General features: G+C 44.3%; 1 protein-coding gene across 2 annotated transcripts in view; it reads left to right on the top strand.

The window, feature by feature from the left end:
• Window positions 1-243: 243 nt before the first annotated feature.
• Window positions 244-15,595, top strand: part of FIGLA (folliculogenesis specific bHLH transcription factor) — a 19,583-nt gene continuing 4,231 nt past the window's right edge. The window contains exons 1-4 of one of the 2 annotated variants that reach the window (XM_029936257.1): window positions 244-489; window positions 3,028-3,180; window positions 6,170-6,394; window positions 8,314-8,453. In XM_029936257.1, coding sequence (XP_029792117.1) covers window positions 244-489; window positions 3,028-3,180; window positions 6,170-6,394; window positions 8,314-8,453 — 764 coding nt within the window. The remainder of the gene's footprint in view (window positions 490-3,027; window positions 3,181-6,169; window positions 6,395-8,313; window positions 8,454-15,595) is intronic. The other variant, XM_029936258.1, reaches the window with a different exon arrangement.

The raw sequence follows: 15,595 nt of genomic DNA, 5'->3' as shown, positions 1-15,595 counted from the left end.
CTGGGGATTGGAATGCAGGCACCGGATTAAGAAAAATTCAGTTCCCCAAGTGATTCCAGTGTGTAGCCAAACTTGAGAACCGGTGCTGTCTGTAACCCAGGGTTCACCAAAATCACCTGAGGAGCTCGTGAACCGCGGCTCCGCGAGCTGGGTCCGACTTGCGTTAGGCGCGGGTAGGGAACCCGGACCGGTGGTCCCGCCCCGCCCCCGGGCCCCGCGTCTCGTGCTGCCCCAGGTGCCGAGATGAAAGGCCGCGCCGCCTCCTGTCAGCAGCCCGCCGCCATGGAAGCCGCGCCAGCGCCGACTCTCCTGGGCGTCCCGCAAGCCGAGGTGCTGGAGGACGTGCTGCGGGAGCAGTTCGGGCCACTGCCCCAGCTGGCCGCCATCTGCCGGCTCAAGCGGCTGCCCTCGGGCAGCTATTCCTCGACTGAGGACCTCCAGTTAGTGCTGGAGAGACGGCGTGTGGCCAACGCCAAGGAGCGCGAGCGGGTGAGCGCCCTGCTCCGCGCGGGTCCCCAAGGCCACCCGGGCTCTGCCGCTTCACGGCCCGCTGCTCACCCCAAACACCAGGCCTGTAGCCGGTGCACCCATTTGCCGCCCAACCGTGGGGCTCGCAGGCGGCTCGAACCTCCCGAGGCCCGGCTCTGCTCCCTCGTCCATCCGGGAGACGTCCGTTGACTCTAGGATGGCTTCCTCACCTGCTAACCACCCAGAACGGGGTCTGGGGGTGGGAGAGGGGGCACGCAAGTCCCCTGACAACGTTAAAAATGTCTCCTCTTGGCAAGTGCTTTCGAAAAGGTTAGCGCCCAGGAATCGCGCTTAAATCTCCCAACCGCTGGCGCTGGGTGGGCGCTTGGGGTGCCGAGGGCTCCCACCACCCCTTTCCCTTCTGCATCTCTGCCTCAAAGCAAGTATGGGGTGAGGGGGCCCAGTGGAAGTTACTCTTTTTTCTTCTTTAGAGTAAGGAAACACGGTGCAGGGGTGCGCACGGGACTCGCACTCCCGCCAGTCTTGTTTCCCATCTAGGCTCGGACGCCGTGAATCACAACGCGAAATGGCCCTGTGCGCCGTAGTCCGAGCGGCATCTACTGGTGGCTTTTAGTACTTCTAACTGATCCTGGGCCCCTAATTTGTCCAATCTGGCCTCCCTTCTGCTCTTTGCAGACCTGAGGTTTGGCCACAGCCTAGGGAGTCCAAGAGAGGGACAGGCAAGGGTGGGGGAGTGGGGAGGAGGAGGACGGAGGGCGCGACTTCAGGTCTGGAACTTGAGGGAGAGGCACGCGCCCGGGTCCTTTGGAAGTGTAGCCGCGGTGAATCAACTAGGAGCTTTGGGACTGGGCAGGAGGAGAAACAACCAAGTGAAAGTAGAAGACCAGGGAAAGTTGGGGTAAACTGAGAGAGTAGAAAAGCGTGGTTTCACCAGGCACGGACCCTCTGTGAAAATAACCCTGGAATCGGATGTGATGATGTGGCCTCAAATAAGATTCTGATCCAGTAGTTTGCATTTTATATGGGCCTTCCCATCAGGAAGGAATTGCTTTCTGTATAGAATTCATCCTGGTTTTACCCTCTATTTTAAAGCTAATGATTGTCATTCTTCTTTACACGGATAAAATGAATGCACTTGGACTAGGAAACAAACACCCACAACCCAGATATAACTACCATGAAGTAACATTCTTGTAGATATCCTTTCAGCGTTTTTCTAGTGCTATATATAATTTTATAAAGTTGCGAGCTAGTAGATTTTTTTTAATCAAAAACATTTCCTCATTTTAAGCCTTCTTTCAGCTTTCTACCTCAGTCTGTCATATAGGTAGACCATAATTTATCTAGTCTTTATGCTTTTTGCAGCTTCTTACTGATCTATACATCTATATGCATGCCTGATAATTGCTCTCAAAATACTAGAAATGGAATTACTGGAACATAGGACCTATACAATCTCACAAGTTGTGATACAAGGTGCCCCATTGCTTTCTAGAAAAGTTTACTAATTTTCAACCCTTCTTACAGGATATAGTACTGTTCCCTTTGTCCATCTCCAATGCTGGGTATTTGAGTTCCATTACCAGCTTGATACATGAAAAATGGCATTGAATTTCTATTTTACTTCGTAGCCCTTTCATCAGAGTTCCACATTTTCATACATTTGTTGGTCTTTGTATTCTGCTGTAATGAGATGGCTGTGTCCATTGTTGACTTTGATCTGGAGTGAGAGAGGGCTCTCAATCAACAGGAGTATATTGGTTTTATGGTGTGGTGGAAGCCAGTTTTTTCCAAGGCCTCTCTCCCCTACAGGGATGGTCATCAGAGTTCCAGGCCTTGTGAGCTAAAGGATTGGACCCTGGAGAATTATAAATAGAGTAATAGCCTTATTCTGCCTTTCAAGACTTGCCATCATGCAGACACGAGCACTTGATTTAGCTGGGAAAGAGGTTGAAGAGTTGATGGCATGGTGCTTGAGTAGACCAGTGTTTGCATATTTTATTCATTATCAGTACCACATATTAGGACTTTGTATGCACCAGGTCAGGAAGAAGAGTTTTATGTATAATTATGTTAATCACCTCAAAGAAGCTTACAAGGTGGGCATTTTCCACTTAGCAGATAAACCATAGCATGGCAGTATGAAGTATCCTACACATTCTTGTAAAGCTAGTATGTGGTAGAGCTGGGTTTTAAATCCTGGTGTATTGACTTAGAGCTTTTAGCCATTACCCCACTGCCTGGACATTACAGGGCAACGGGTATGTTCTAAGGGGAGGAGGAGAGGGTTCAGCAAGAACACAGAACCCCCCTCCCCTGCCAGCCCGTCCACCCCCCAGTGATGAGTCTATGCCACTCCTTCCTCCATTGCCAGGAGCTGCACTGCCAGCGGAGTGGGGACTCCGGCGTGTGCCTGCTTAGGTTCACCACCCAGACCTGAGCTGTGAAAACAAGCCCTCACAACCCTCATCTGTGGTTTGGGGGGTTATCTGTACAAATTAGCTTCTTTGTATGTCACTATGGTTTTTTGTTTTCCAGATAAAAAATCTCAACCGTGGTTTTGCCAAACTGAAGGCGCTTGTGCCATTCCTTCCCCAAAGCAGGAAGCCTAGCAAGGTTGATATCCTTAAAGGTGCAACTGAATACATACAAGTTCTCAGTGATGTTTTGGAAGGAGCCAAAGACTCGGAGGTAAAGGTTTAAGAATTTAGAACAACATCTGCCATTTATTGAGCCCTTTCCATGTGATGGCAATTTATGTGCTCCTGTTATTTTGCAACAATCCTAGGGGTTATTATCCATGTTCTACAGAGGAGGAAACCAAAATACAAGTAAAGGCTACATAGCTAAGAAATTTCAGGACTGGGGTTTGAATATAGATCTGTGTGAGCTTTGGAGCCAAGTTTCTGATTATATGCTTACTTCCTGTCACTGTCCAGGGCACCTACCTCCTAACTGGTGAATCTTTAATAGAGCCTTGATAGCCAGGGTATGTCAGGACTTCCATAAACCCGCTCTGTAGTGGTGCTTTCCCAAGGGGCAGGACACAGGAAGAGGCATTTCCCTTGCAGAAGCCCTCTCTGAAGGACAACTCTTGTAGAATTCTGAGTGGTTGGGGATACCAGTTTCATGCAATTTGCAACCATTCAGTGGGATGAAATAAATGAGCCTACTTTGCAAACTGTGAAGTACATAGTGTCAGCACCATTATACGTGGGTAGAGCTTACAAATGTTCATTAGGCAGTGGAAGTTGTGGGCTAGTTATATGGGCTCGTTGCATGGTCAGGCAAGACTTGAAGGCCTGTAAGTGAATTAGTCATCAGAGGAGGCAAGATACAAAAAGAGAAAGGCCTTAGAAATGACCCCTAAGTGACACCATTGACTGGAGGGAGGAGGAGCCACTAGAGAGGAGAATGTGGCAGGGAGGTAGAGAAGCAAGATTGGTCCTAAAGTTGGACAGGGGAGAATCTTGGGAATCTGAGGGTAGGAAATAGTGCAAGAAGCTATGGAGAGACCTGGCATGTGAGATATGGGATAGAAATGGACTGGAAATCAGGTTAGTAGGGGAGTAGGGGGTCAAGGGTATGTAGGTATCAGAAGTCTAAGCAGAGCAGAATGGCAAACTCCCAAGTCCATTAAATCTGGAAATTTGACACTGGAAAGAAGGATTAAAAGAATGGAAGATGAAAAGAGATCAGGGAAAGTCTTTTCTAAGTAGCAATGTGATTGTGTTTAGGGACAAGAGAAGGATTGATACTCGAGAGTAGAGAAACATAATCATTCTAGAAACTTAGGCTGGAAATAGCCAGGTAATATATTTTTTTCCTTGTCCACTGACTAGTCCTACTTGGTGACTCCTGAGGGGATAAATTCTGCAATGGTGGGAATGGATTGTCCTGTGAGCCAATCAGATGCTTAGGTTGTGGAATGGTCATAGTGTTTGCACATGAGCAGGTGGCTGCCTTAGTTTTTCCTTGCATGTGTAACAGAAGGGCTTTGTTTTGTGTTTCATCCATTATAAAATACATGATCTGTTCCATGGGAAAATCTTTTATTTTCATGTATAGATAAGGTGTATTTAATTATTTATTTACCTCTTCAACTATATAATTTGATTCTATAGTCAACCATCCTTTCCTTCTAAATTCCAACATATGAATGAATTTCTCATCTAAAATATTAGAGGAAAACCAAAAAATAATTAAATCTGAACGTTTTCCTTGTGAATTTGGCAAACACTACATGCTTAATGCCATAATTCAATAGTACTGGAATATCTGGCTTTTGACAGATATTATTTTTTTCCTTTCTCTTTTTTTAAATTTACATCCAAGTTAGGTATCCTATAGTGCAACAATGATTTCAGGAGTAGATTCCTTAATGCTCCTTATCCATTTGCCCATCGCCCCTTCCACAACCCCTCTAGTAAGCCTCTGTTTGTTCTCCATATTTATGAGTCTCTTATGTTTTGTCCCTCTCCCTGTTTCTGTCATTTTTGCTTCCCTTCCCTTATGTTCATCTGTTTTTGTATCTTAAAGTCCTCATATGAGTGAAGTCATAGATATTTGTCTTTCTCTAATTTTGCTTAGCATAATACCCTCTAGTTCCATCCACATAGTTGCAAATGGCAAGATTTCATTCTTTTTGATTGTTGGGTAATACTCCATTGTGTGTGTGTGTGTGTGTGTGTGTGTGTGTGTGTGTGTGTGTATGTGTGTGTATCACATCATCTTTATCCTTTCATCCATCAATGGACATTTGGGCTCTTTCTGTACTTTGGCTATTGCTGATGGTGCTGCTATAAACATTGGGGTGATGTGCCCCTTTGAAACAGCATACCTCTATCCCTTGGATAAATCCCTCAGTAGTCCAATTGTTGAATCGTAGGGTAGTTTAATTTTTGAGGAGCCTCCACACTGTTTTTCAGAGTGGCAGCCTCAGTTTGCATTCCCGCCATCTGTTGTTGCCTGTTAATGTTAGCCACTCTGACTGGCGTGAGGTGGTATCTCATTGTGGTTTTGATTTGTGTTTCCCTGATGATGAGTGATGTTGAGCATTTTTTCATGTGTCTGTTTGCTATCTGGATGTCTTCTTTGGAGAAGTGTCTATTCGTGTCTTTTGCCCATTTCTTCATTGGATTATTTGTTTTTTGGGTGTTGAGTTTGGTAAGTTCTTTATACATTTTGGATACTAACCATTTAGTCATTTGCAAAATTCTTCTCCATGGGATAATCTTTTTATTTTTTTTAATTTTTTAAATGTTTTATTTATGTTTGATACAGAGAGAGACAGAGCATGAGAGGGGGAGGGGCAGAGAGAGAAGGAGACACAGAATCTGAAGCAGGCTCCAGGCTCTGAGCTAGCCGGCAGCACAGAGCCCGACGCGGGGCTCGAACCCACAAACGTGAGATCTGACCTGAGCCAAAGTCGGAGGCTTAACCAACTGAGCCACCCAGGTGCCCCAGGGATAATCTTTTTAATGCAGTTGCCACTTGCACAACATCTTAAGTTTATAGAAAAATAGTTTATTGAGTAATGATTTTCTCTCCATCCATGATAACTTAAGTATTGTCCTTATCACTTAAGTGAAAGTTTATTGGTTAAAATTTTGGAATATATTGATTTAAATACTCAAAATCTTGACTGTCCTACTGTTTGACAACTACATATGGTTTCTAGAGACAAAATCTGGATCACCAAAGCTGTAGCAACAATGCTTCTGAACCACCTATATCCTTGGCTAGAGATCTATCGAGAAACATCATCCAGCATGCCAGCTGTACTGTGGGCTTGAAGAATGAGGAGGAAAGGCCCTGGGCAGATGGTGGCAGTGGTGAGTCAGCATACACTTGTCGCCAGAGCATGATGTCTACGACTGGAGTTACCTCCCCAACCAGGAGTCTGGTAAAGTGTTTCTTCTTAAATAGCCACATAGATGTCAAAAAACTCAAAATATTTTCCTGTAAGTGTGCGGCATTTTCCATGCTAAAAGATGACTGAGACAAGATCATTTTGTGAAAGTACCTAGGTGGCAAGGTGGAGTTTGTTAGTTTGGAAAATTTATTATGTTTCCAAATTAATAGGTAAGCAACTCAAGGGAAGGCAACCCTTCCAGAATTACCCAGTACAGACTGAAGTTTACTTTTTTATGACCCTAAATAACTCCTCAAAAGTTTTTCTGATTCTGAGACCTCTAGAAAAAGAAATAAGTAGCTTGCCATACATAAAGATATATGGTATACCACATACACATGCACATGTGTGCACACACTTTCTTTCTTTCTCTTCTTTTCTTTTTTTTGGGGGGTGGGTTGCCCTTGTTGGAAGGCAGCCAAAAGCAAAAACAAGAGTTTGTTTAATAACTCTTACTACTTTGCCAAATTATTGAAGCTGCTAGGTGGCAGTAGCAGTCTCCTTCTTCAAGTCATTTAGCCCTTGCTGTGATTGTGTTATTCTGATGAGACCCCTTGACCTATCCTGCAACACCACTGCTATAGATACAATAATGGCCTGTAGGAACTGTAACCAGGTATACTGCAACAAGCAGGTTGCTTAGTGTGACGTAAGGGACAATGGGAGCTGTGGAGTCACAAATGATGGTTGGTGGTGGGAGGCAGTTTAGAATAGCAGTTGAGTGCAGGGTTCTAGAGAGCCAACACTGGGGTTCAAATGCTGGTTTTACCCCTTGCTAGCTGTGTAACCTTAGGTGAGCTGCTGAATCTCTCTACTCCTCAGTTTTCCCATCTGTGGAATGGGAATGATAATTGTACTACCTTGTACATCAGAGAATTGTGAGGCTCAAATGGCATCATGTCAGTGAAAAAGTGTCTAGCACAGTACCTGGCATGTCAGTGTTCATTTGGACATACATTATTAAATCTACTTGACTCATCATGAGCAATCAGTATTGATTGGTAAAACAATCGACAATAAGCCACAGGCATCCTAGATCTGTTTGTAGCTAGTGTTCCAAGTTTTCTCACTTGACCCTTAGTGCCCTACTCTGGTTTGAGGTCTCTAAACATTTTTTTAAATGTTTTTTTTTATTTATCCTTGAGAGACAGAGACAGCATGAGCAAGGGAGGGTCAGAGAGAGGGAGACATAGAATCTGAAGCAGGCCTCAGGCTCTGAGCTAGCTGTCAGCACAGAGCCCAACGCGGGGCTCGAACCCACGAACCGTGAGACCATGACCTGAGCCAAGCCAGACGCTTAAGCGACTGAGCCACCCAGGTGCCCCTGGTTTAAGGTCTTAAAGGCTTTCTCCTGACTGGCTGGGCTTGGCTGCCATATTTGACTTGATTACTGTTCTTTAAGGGTTCTATTTTTGTACCTGCTCAGTTTTAGATTTTTATATTCTGGCCATTTGACCTATAAACCAAACCTTACCTTGCCAGTCAAACTTTAGGAGACAGAATTCCTGTTGCTATCAAATGAGCTGACTGGGAATGACTGGGAGCAAAAGGTAAAATGAAGATCTGATCTGAGCTGAACCTTGAACCTGGCTATCTATTAATAATAGTAAGGTTAGTTTTGGGGCGTCCAGGTGGCTTAGTCAGCTGAGCATCCAACTCTTGATTTCAGCTCAGCTTGTGATCTCCCCATTTGTGAGATTGAGCCCCGCATCCGGCTCTATGCTGAGAGCTCTGAGCCTGCTAGAGATTCTCTCTCTACCCTCTCTCTCTCTGCCTCTCCCCTGCTTGCACATGTACGCATGCACGCTCTCTCAAAATAAACTTTAAAAAATAGTAATGTTTTAATATATACTAGGTATTAAGGCAAGAATCTTACTGGCATTTAATCCTCACTGATCCTTGTCATGTAGGTATTACCATGTCATTCTTGGGGTGAGCTGCCTGGTTATTCCTTCCTGCCAGTCCCTTTTGGGCCTGGGCTGGGAGTGGAGCCTAGAAGGAAGCACAGCAGGCTTATGCTTAGCAACACCAACAGCAAGGATGTACAGAGGTCAGTGTCTTCCAAGGATAACTGATCCTGGAAATAGGCCATTTATAGTAAGTAGATTTAAATTGGGGACTAACATTTTCTATTAAGAAACAAAAGTTCTAACTGGAACTTTCTGTAAAAGAGGGAATAAAACACTTAAATTTTAGTCTTTTAGCTAACTCAGTTTAAATTGCTTGTTGAGAGAGCGTGCTAATTCTTAGAATGAACAAAGAATCATGTTCTTGAGATTTTTATATATGAGTGTAACTTCTGCTAAGTGTGACTTTCCGGGTCTGAATGTAAACAGTGCCATTTTTGTAGAAATATTCTAGGATTTCATCAGTTTTGTGAAGGGTTTCTCATTCTTTGACATTCAAATCATTTAGTTTTAAAATCATTTATTCTGAAATACCTTATAGAAGGACCATGAGTACAGTACAAATAACTTTTTTCCTGACTCATTTGAGAGTGAGTTGCCAACTTGATGATGCCACATCACCTTTAATTAGTATGTATTTCCTATAAATGAGGACATTGTCTTACATGACCACAGTGTGGCCATCAAAATCAAGAAGTTAATATTGTGCTGTTATTGCCACAAAATCCTCAGGCTCCATTCAGATTTTCACCAACAATCTGAATGTCCTTTCTAGAACAAGGACCAGCTGAGAATCATGAGTTGCATTTAGTTGTCCTGTCTCTTTAGCCTCCATCTGTCTGGAACATTTTGTTGGTCTTTTCATGATTTTTATGACCTTAACACACTGGAAGATTACAGGCAAGTTTTTTGTTTTTTGGTTTTTTTTTTTTGTAGAATGTTTCTTGATTTGAGTTTGTCTCTTTCCCCCAGATCAGATTCAGATATGCATCTTTGGAGTAATAACATGGAAGTGATACTCTTTTCTACCTTTTGAATCTTATTAGATGGGGTATATCTTGATTTGTCCTATTACTAAGGATGTTCACTTCAATCACTTGCTTAATGTGGTGACTGCCAGACCTCTCTATTTTAAAGTTAGCTTTTTTACTTTGCAATCTGTATTTTGTGTGGAGATGCTCTGAAGCTATTTTGATATCCTATTCTCCATCAAACGTCTGTATCTATGAAACTTTTAATTTTGAAATACTTTAAATTTAAATTTGAAATAATTATAAATTCACAGGAAGTTACAAAGATAGGATGGAGAAGTACCATGTACCCTTAACTTGGTTTCCCTCAATGGCTCCATCTCCTGAAACTATAGTACAATAACAAAACAAGAAAATCGCAATGGTACAATGTGTGTCTAGTTCCTGTCATTTGATCACAGGTGTAGATTTGTAAATCACCACTCCTGTCAAGATCAAGCACCGTTCCACCCCCATAAAGCTCTCCTGCTTGCTACCTACCCACTGCCCCCACATCTCTACTCTCTCTGCCCCCCTGGCCACCAGTAATCTGTTCTCCATCTGTCATTTGGGGAGTGTTCTATACTATATGGAATCATACAGGATGTATTCTTTAAAGTCTGGTCTTTTTACTTACCACGGTGCCCTTTAGATCATCCCAGTGGTTGTACTGAAAGTCGATTCCTGCTTCTCCCCTTTCATTGCTGAGTATGGATGTACCACAGTTTAACCATTGACTTATTGTAGAATCTTTTGGTTATTTCTATGTTTATTTTTTTAGCACTATAGACACATGGTTTTCTATCCAGTAGATTATTATATCATCATAATGTCCTAGTATTTCATTATTTATTTTGTTCAAATTGTCATCATTGTGGCCGGTGAAAGTCCCTTCAAACGGGCTAACTTTCTGCTTGATCTGTACGATCATTTCCTTTCTGACAGATGTTCTGAGCTTGAGCAGCATGTACTTTCCCACCCCTAGCCTTGGAATAAATCTTTCATCAAGGATACCCTGTGTGTAACTCCTTTCTCCTCCCCCATGCCTGGCTCTTCTCTTTACCCCTTTCAGGCTTTAGCGCCTGTATTAGTTTGCTAGGGCTGCTGTGACAAAATACACAGAATAAGTGGTTTGAACAACAGGAATTTATTCCTCACAGTTCTGGGGATTGGAAGTCTAAGATCAAGGTGTTGGCAAGTTTAATTTCTTCTGAGGTGTCTCTTCTTGGCTTGCAAATGGTCTTTACTCTGCATGTGTGTGTCCCAACTTTCAAGGACACCAGTCTTACTGAATTGGTGTCCACCCTCCATTTTAACTCAATCACCCCTCCCCGCCTTTAAAAAATAGTTTGTCAAATTGGTTTCCATATAACACCCAGTGCTTCTCCCCACAAGTGCCCCCCGCCTCCATGACCATCACTCCCTTCCCCTCCTCCCTCCCCCTTCAGTCCATGGTTTGTTTTCAGTTTTCAATGGTCTCTCATGATTTGTGTCCCTCACTCTCCTCAGCTCTCTTTCCCCCTTCCCCTCCCTATGGTCCTCTGTTAGGTTTCTCCTGTTAGACCTATGAGTGCAAACATATGGTATTTGTCCTTCTCTGCCTGACTTATTTCACTCAGCATGACACCCTCGAGGTCCATCCACTTTCCTATAAATGGCTAGATTTCATTCTTTCTCATGGCCATGTAATACTCCATTGTATATATATACCACATCTTCTTGATCCATTTATCAGGTGATGGACACTAGGCTCTTTCCATGATTTGGCTATTGTACAAAGTGCTGCTATGAACATTGGGGTACATGTGCTATGCGTCCACATTTCAATCACCCCTTTTAAGGCCCTATCTCCAAATAAGTCACATTCTGAGGTATGGGGGTTAAGACTTCAACATATGGATTTTGAAGGGACATTATTCAACCCATAACAACACCATGACTAGTTTCCCCCCACTAAGAGCCTTCTCCCTGGCTCTGACATTCCACTCAGGCCACCTGCACCCCGTACATGGGTGTCTCCTCACCCTGCTTGGACTCTGGCTCACCACGTGAGGACATCTGCACATACACATGCCTGCCTGATTTGGCATGAGCTTCTTCTCCCATGCTATGCTGCCCTCTGCCTGGGCACCATTCTTACCTGGCTTGGGTCTGACTCTCCATGCCACACTGCCACTCCAAGGCCCCTCTTCTGCTGATTGGACTTTATCACTTCGCACTGGACCACCCCACTGTGTGGCCATTCCCCTCATCCACTTGGTCTCTGACATCCTGTATTAGGCCACCTCCATTTGTGGATGCCATCCTCACCCTGCTGGGTCTCCAATATTTCAGGACCACCACACCACCCCTTCCCCGCCCCCCGCCCCCCCAAATCTCACTGTGAGCTAACAGCATGAGGACTCAATTGTCAGGATGGGAAGGGGGAAGTGACTCTCTTCTCTTTTAAGGGCCTGTCGTGTGACTATCTTTCTGGCTACTTTTTTCCTTGTTAATAGGTTTAACTCTGAGATCCTAATTTGCATGTGGCTTGAGCAATTATTCAATATCACTTTTACTAACTTTATAAAAGCTTGCATTTTATAATCAGGAACCACAACAAAGTGAGAGAGACCAGGGAAACCAAGCTCAGCCTGAGCTTTATTTGCCAAACAGTTCTCCTAAGGGGTCAGTGTAGTTTACCTGAAGGAGTGACTATAAACGGTTTCAGATCCTGGCCAGACACCCTAACCAGAAACCTGGGGATAGCTGATGTGACTCCTTGGGCTGAAATGCTTGTGTACAGATGGGCTCAGAATCTGGGAGGCAGGCCCCCTCCAGCTTCAGTTTGCAAGAATGACACCCTTCTTCCTGTCCTTGGAGAGGATCTGGGGAGTGGAATCCTGGTGCTGGCAGAGATGGGCATTTTTGGGGATTTGAGGATGGGGTCAGAACAGGCTGTGCAAGATCAACAACATTCCTGAGAGGCAAAAATCCTGAATGAAGTACATAAGAATCTGCTGATGGCAGGCATGGAGATTAGCTTCTCGGCCAGAGGAGGTTCACTTGGGGACTGAATCAGCAAGTATGTGTGTGAATGGAGAGGGCCCTGAGCTGTGTGAAGCTGCAGCATCTGGCCTTGGTAGGAATAGGGATCAATGTCAGGGTCCTGGCTAGGCTCATTTTGGATCGGGTTCTCAAGTGTAGGATTTTGCTGTTTGGGGATTGGGCATTGCTGGGTGGCAAGATGTTCACTGACCCACCATTGCTTATTTCTTTAATCTGACACCCGTGTTTGTGGTTCAAGCGTTTCCTATCATGCAAGGCTCTAAGTTTTGTTCACAGTGGCCTATGATTCTGCAGAGGCTGTGCCCCTGGACAAAGGCCATCCTCTGTGTTGGAGTGAGATGCCAATTGAGCTGGGGTCAGAGGGCTTCTGGAAAGGAATATGCGGATGAACACAAGTGCCTGGGATGGGGCCTGGATATGCTGCTATCACACACTTCTAAAACTTTGGCCTGTTGTGGGAGTATTCCTTGGAAGAGTTTGAGTGGAAAAAAACCTATGTGGATGTTAGATGTCCACTACTCCCTCTTCAGGTTGTGGTAATCCGTGTGTGTGGAAATTAATCACTGGGGGGCATTACTTCTAATAGCATGTTAAGCTCTGAAAGGGACGGTCTCGCTAGCTGGGATGAATTCGTTAGCACCCTGGGAAGGCCTTGAAGCAGCTGCTTCCCGTCTTCCATCTTTCAGTTCGCCCAGGAACTGGCTTTATGTGATAGCAAAAATTCTACCACATTAGTGTGGTGGTCTAGGCTTTTCCCTGGAATAACATTTGTCTGCCCCAGTGTCACTGTGGATCTAGGGGGCATATTCTAATGAGCGTAGCCAGCAGAATATTTTAGGAACCTGCACTTCCTTTTAATGGGGTGAGCGCTCACTGGGTTGTTGCCCCCCAAGCCCCTTGTTGAAGCACCAGTTTGGGTGTTAAACTTGGTAGCCCTGTACCAGGAGTACTGGGACTCAGTGTGGAGGTTGCTGTAGTGGTTGCGTTGGCTCAGGATGTAACTGTGTCTTCTAAACTCTGGGGGCTTGGGGATTGGTGCTATGAAGATATGGACACAGGTTGTTTTCCCTGGGGCTTTGGAGAGGTGAACTCTAGAGTGTACAGGTCAGGATCCATCTAACCTCAGAGTGATACCACCTCCAGTGAAGGGATCCCTGGGATACAGCTACTCAGGAAGAGATCCAAGCAGCACCCAAGGAAGACTCTTTTTTTTGGAGGGGGGTATAGAGATTACTTATTTATTTTTATTTTTTTTCTTTTATAGTTTATTGTTAAGTTCATTTCCATATAATACCCATTGCTCATCCCAACAAGTGCCCTCCTCCATGCCCATCACCCCCCTTCCCCTCTCCCCACCCCCATCAACCCTCAGTTTGTTCTCTGTATTCAAGAGTCTCTCATGGTTTGCCTCCCTCCCTCTCCTTAACTATTTTTTCCCTTTCCCCTCCATCATGGTCCTCTAAGTTTCTCCTGTTCCACTTATGAGTGAAAACATATGGTATCTGCTGGTACAGCCACTCTGGAAATTAGTGTGGAGGTTCCTCAAAAAACTATCAGTAGAACTCTCCTATGACCCAGCAATGGCACTAGTGGGGATCTACCCAAGGGATACAGAAGTGCTGATGCATAGGGGCACATGTACCCCAATGTTCATAGCAGCACTTTCAACAATAGCCAAATCATGGAAAGAGCCTAAATGTCCACCAACTGATGATGGGATAAAGAAAATGTGGTGTGTGTGTACACACACACACACACACACACACACACACACAATGGAATACTACATGGCAATGAGAAAGAATGAAATCTGGCCATTTGTAGCAAAGTGGATAGACCTAGAGGGAGTCATGCTAAGCGAAATAAGTCAGGCAGAGAAGGACAGATACCATATGTTTTCACTCATAGGTCTAACAGGACAAACATAATGGGACCATGGGAAGGGGAAGTGGGGGGAAAGAGTTAGGGAGAGTGGGGGGCAAATCACGAGAGACTCTGGAATACTGAAAACAAACTGAGGGCTGAAGAGGGAAGGGGGAAGGGGAGGGGGGGTAATGGTCATGGAGAGGGGCACTTGTGGGGAAGAGCACTGGGTGTTATATGGAAACCAACTTGGTAATCAACTAATTAATAATTAAAAAAACATGGTATCTGTCCTCTGCCTGATTTATTTCATTTAGCATAACACCCTCACATTCCATCCACATTGCTACACATGAACATTGGGGTACATGTGCCCCTGTGTATCCCTTGGGTAAATTCTTAGTGCTATTGCTGTGTCATAGGGGAGTTCTTTTGTTAATTTTTTGAGGAACCTCCACACAGTTTTCCAGAGGGGCTGCACCAGTTTACATTCCCACCAACAGTGTAGGAGGGTGCCCGTCTCTCCACATCCTTGCCAGCATCTAAGTCTCTTGATTTGTTCATTTTGGCCACTCTGACTGGCGTGAGGTGATATCTCAGTGTGGTTTTGATTTGTGTTTCCCTGATGATGAGTGACGCTGAGCATTGTTTCATGTGTCTGGTGGTCATCTGGATGTCCTCTTTGGAGAAGTGTCTGTTCATGTCTACTGGATTATTTGTTTTTCAGGTGTGGAGTTTGGTGAGTTCCTTATAGATTTTGGATATTAGTCCTTTATCCGATATGTCATTTGCAACTATCTTTTCCCATTCCATCAGTTGCCTATTAGTTTTATTGATTATTTCCTTTACTATGCAGAAGCTTTTTATCTTGATGAGGTTCCAATAATTCATTTTTGCTCTTGATTCCCTTTCCTTTGGGGATGTGTCTAGTAAGAAATTGCTGCGGTTGAGGTCAAGGAGATTACTTCCTGCTTTCTCCTCGAGGGTTTTAATGGTTTCCTGTCTCACATTCAGGTCCTTTATCTGTTTTGAGTTTATTTTTGTGTATGGTGTAAGAAAATGATCTAGTTTCTTTCTTTTGCATGTTGCTGTCCAGTTCTCCCAGCACCATCTTTTAAAGAGGCAGTCTTTTTTCCATTAGATACTCTTTCCTGCTTTGTCAAAGATTAATTGGCCATACATTTGTGGGTCCAATTCTGAGTTCTCTATTCAATTCCATTGGTCTATGTGTTTGTTTTTGTGCCAATACTATACTGTCTTGATGATGACAGCTTTGTAGTAGAGGCTAAAGTTGGGGATTTTGATGCCTCCTGTGTTGGTTTTCTTCTTCAATATTATTTTGGCTATTTGGGGTCTTTTGTGGT

Source organism: Suricata suricatta, chromosome 4 (genome assembly GCF_006229205.1).
Source record: "Suricata suricatta isolate VVHF042 chromosome 4, meerkat_22Aug2017_6uvM2_HiC, whole genome shotgun sequence".
In the NCBI taxonomy this organism is placed as follows: Eukaryota; Metazoa; Chordata; class Mammalia; order Carnivora; family Herpestidae; genus Suricata; species Suricata suricatta.
Note: the sequence above shows the minus strand (reverse complement) of the source record. Positions and strands in the feature narration are given on the sequence as shown.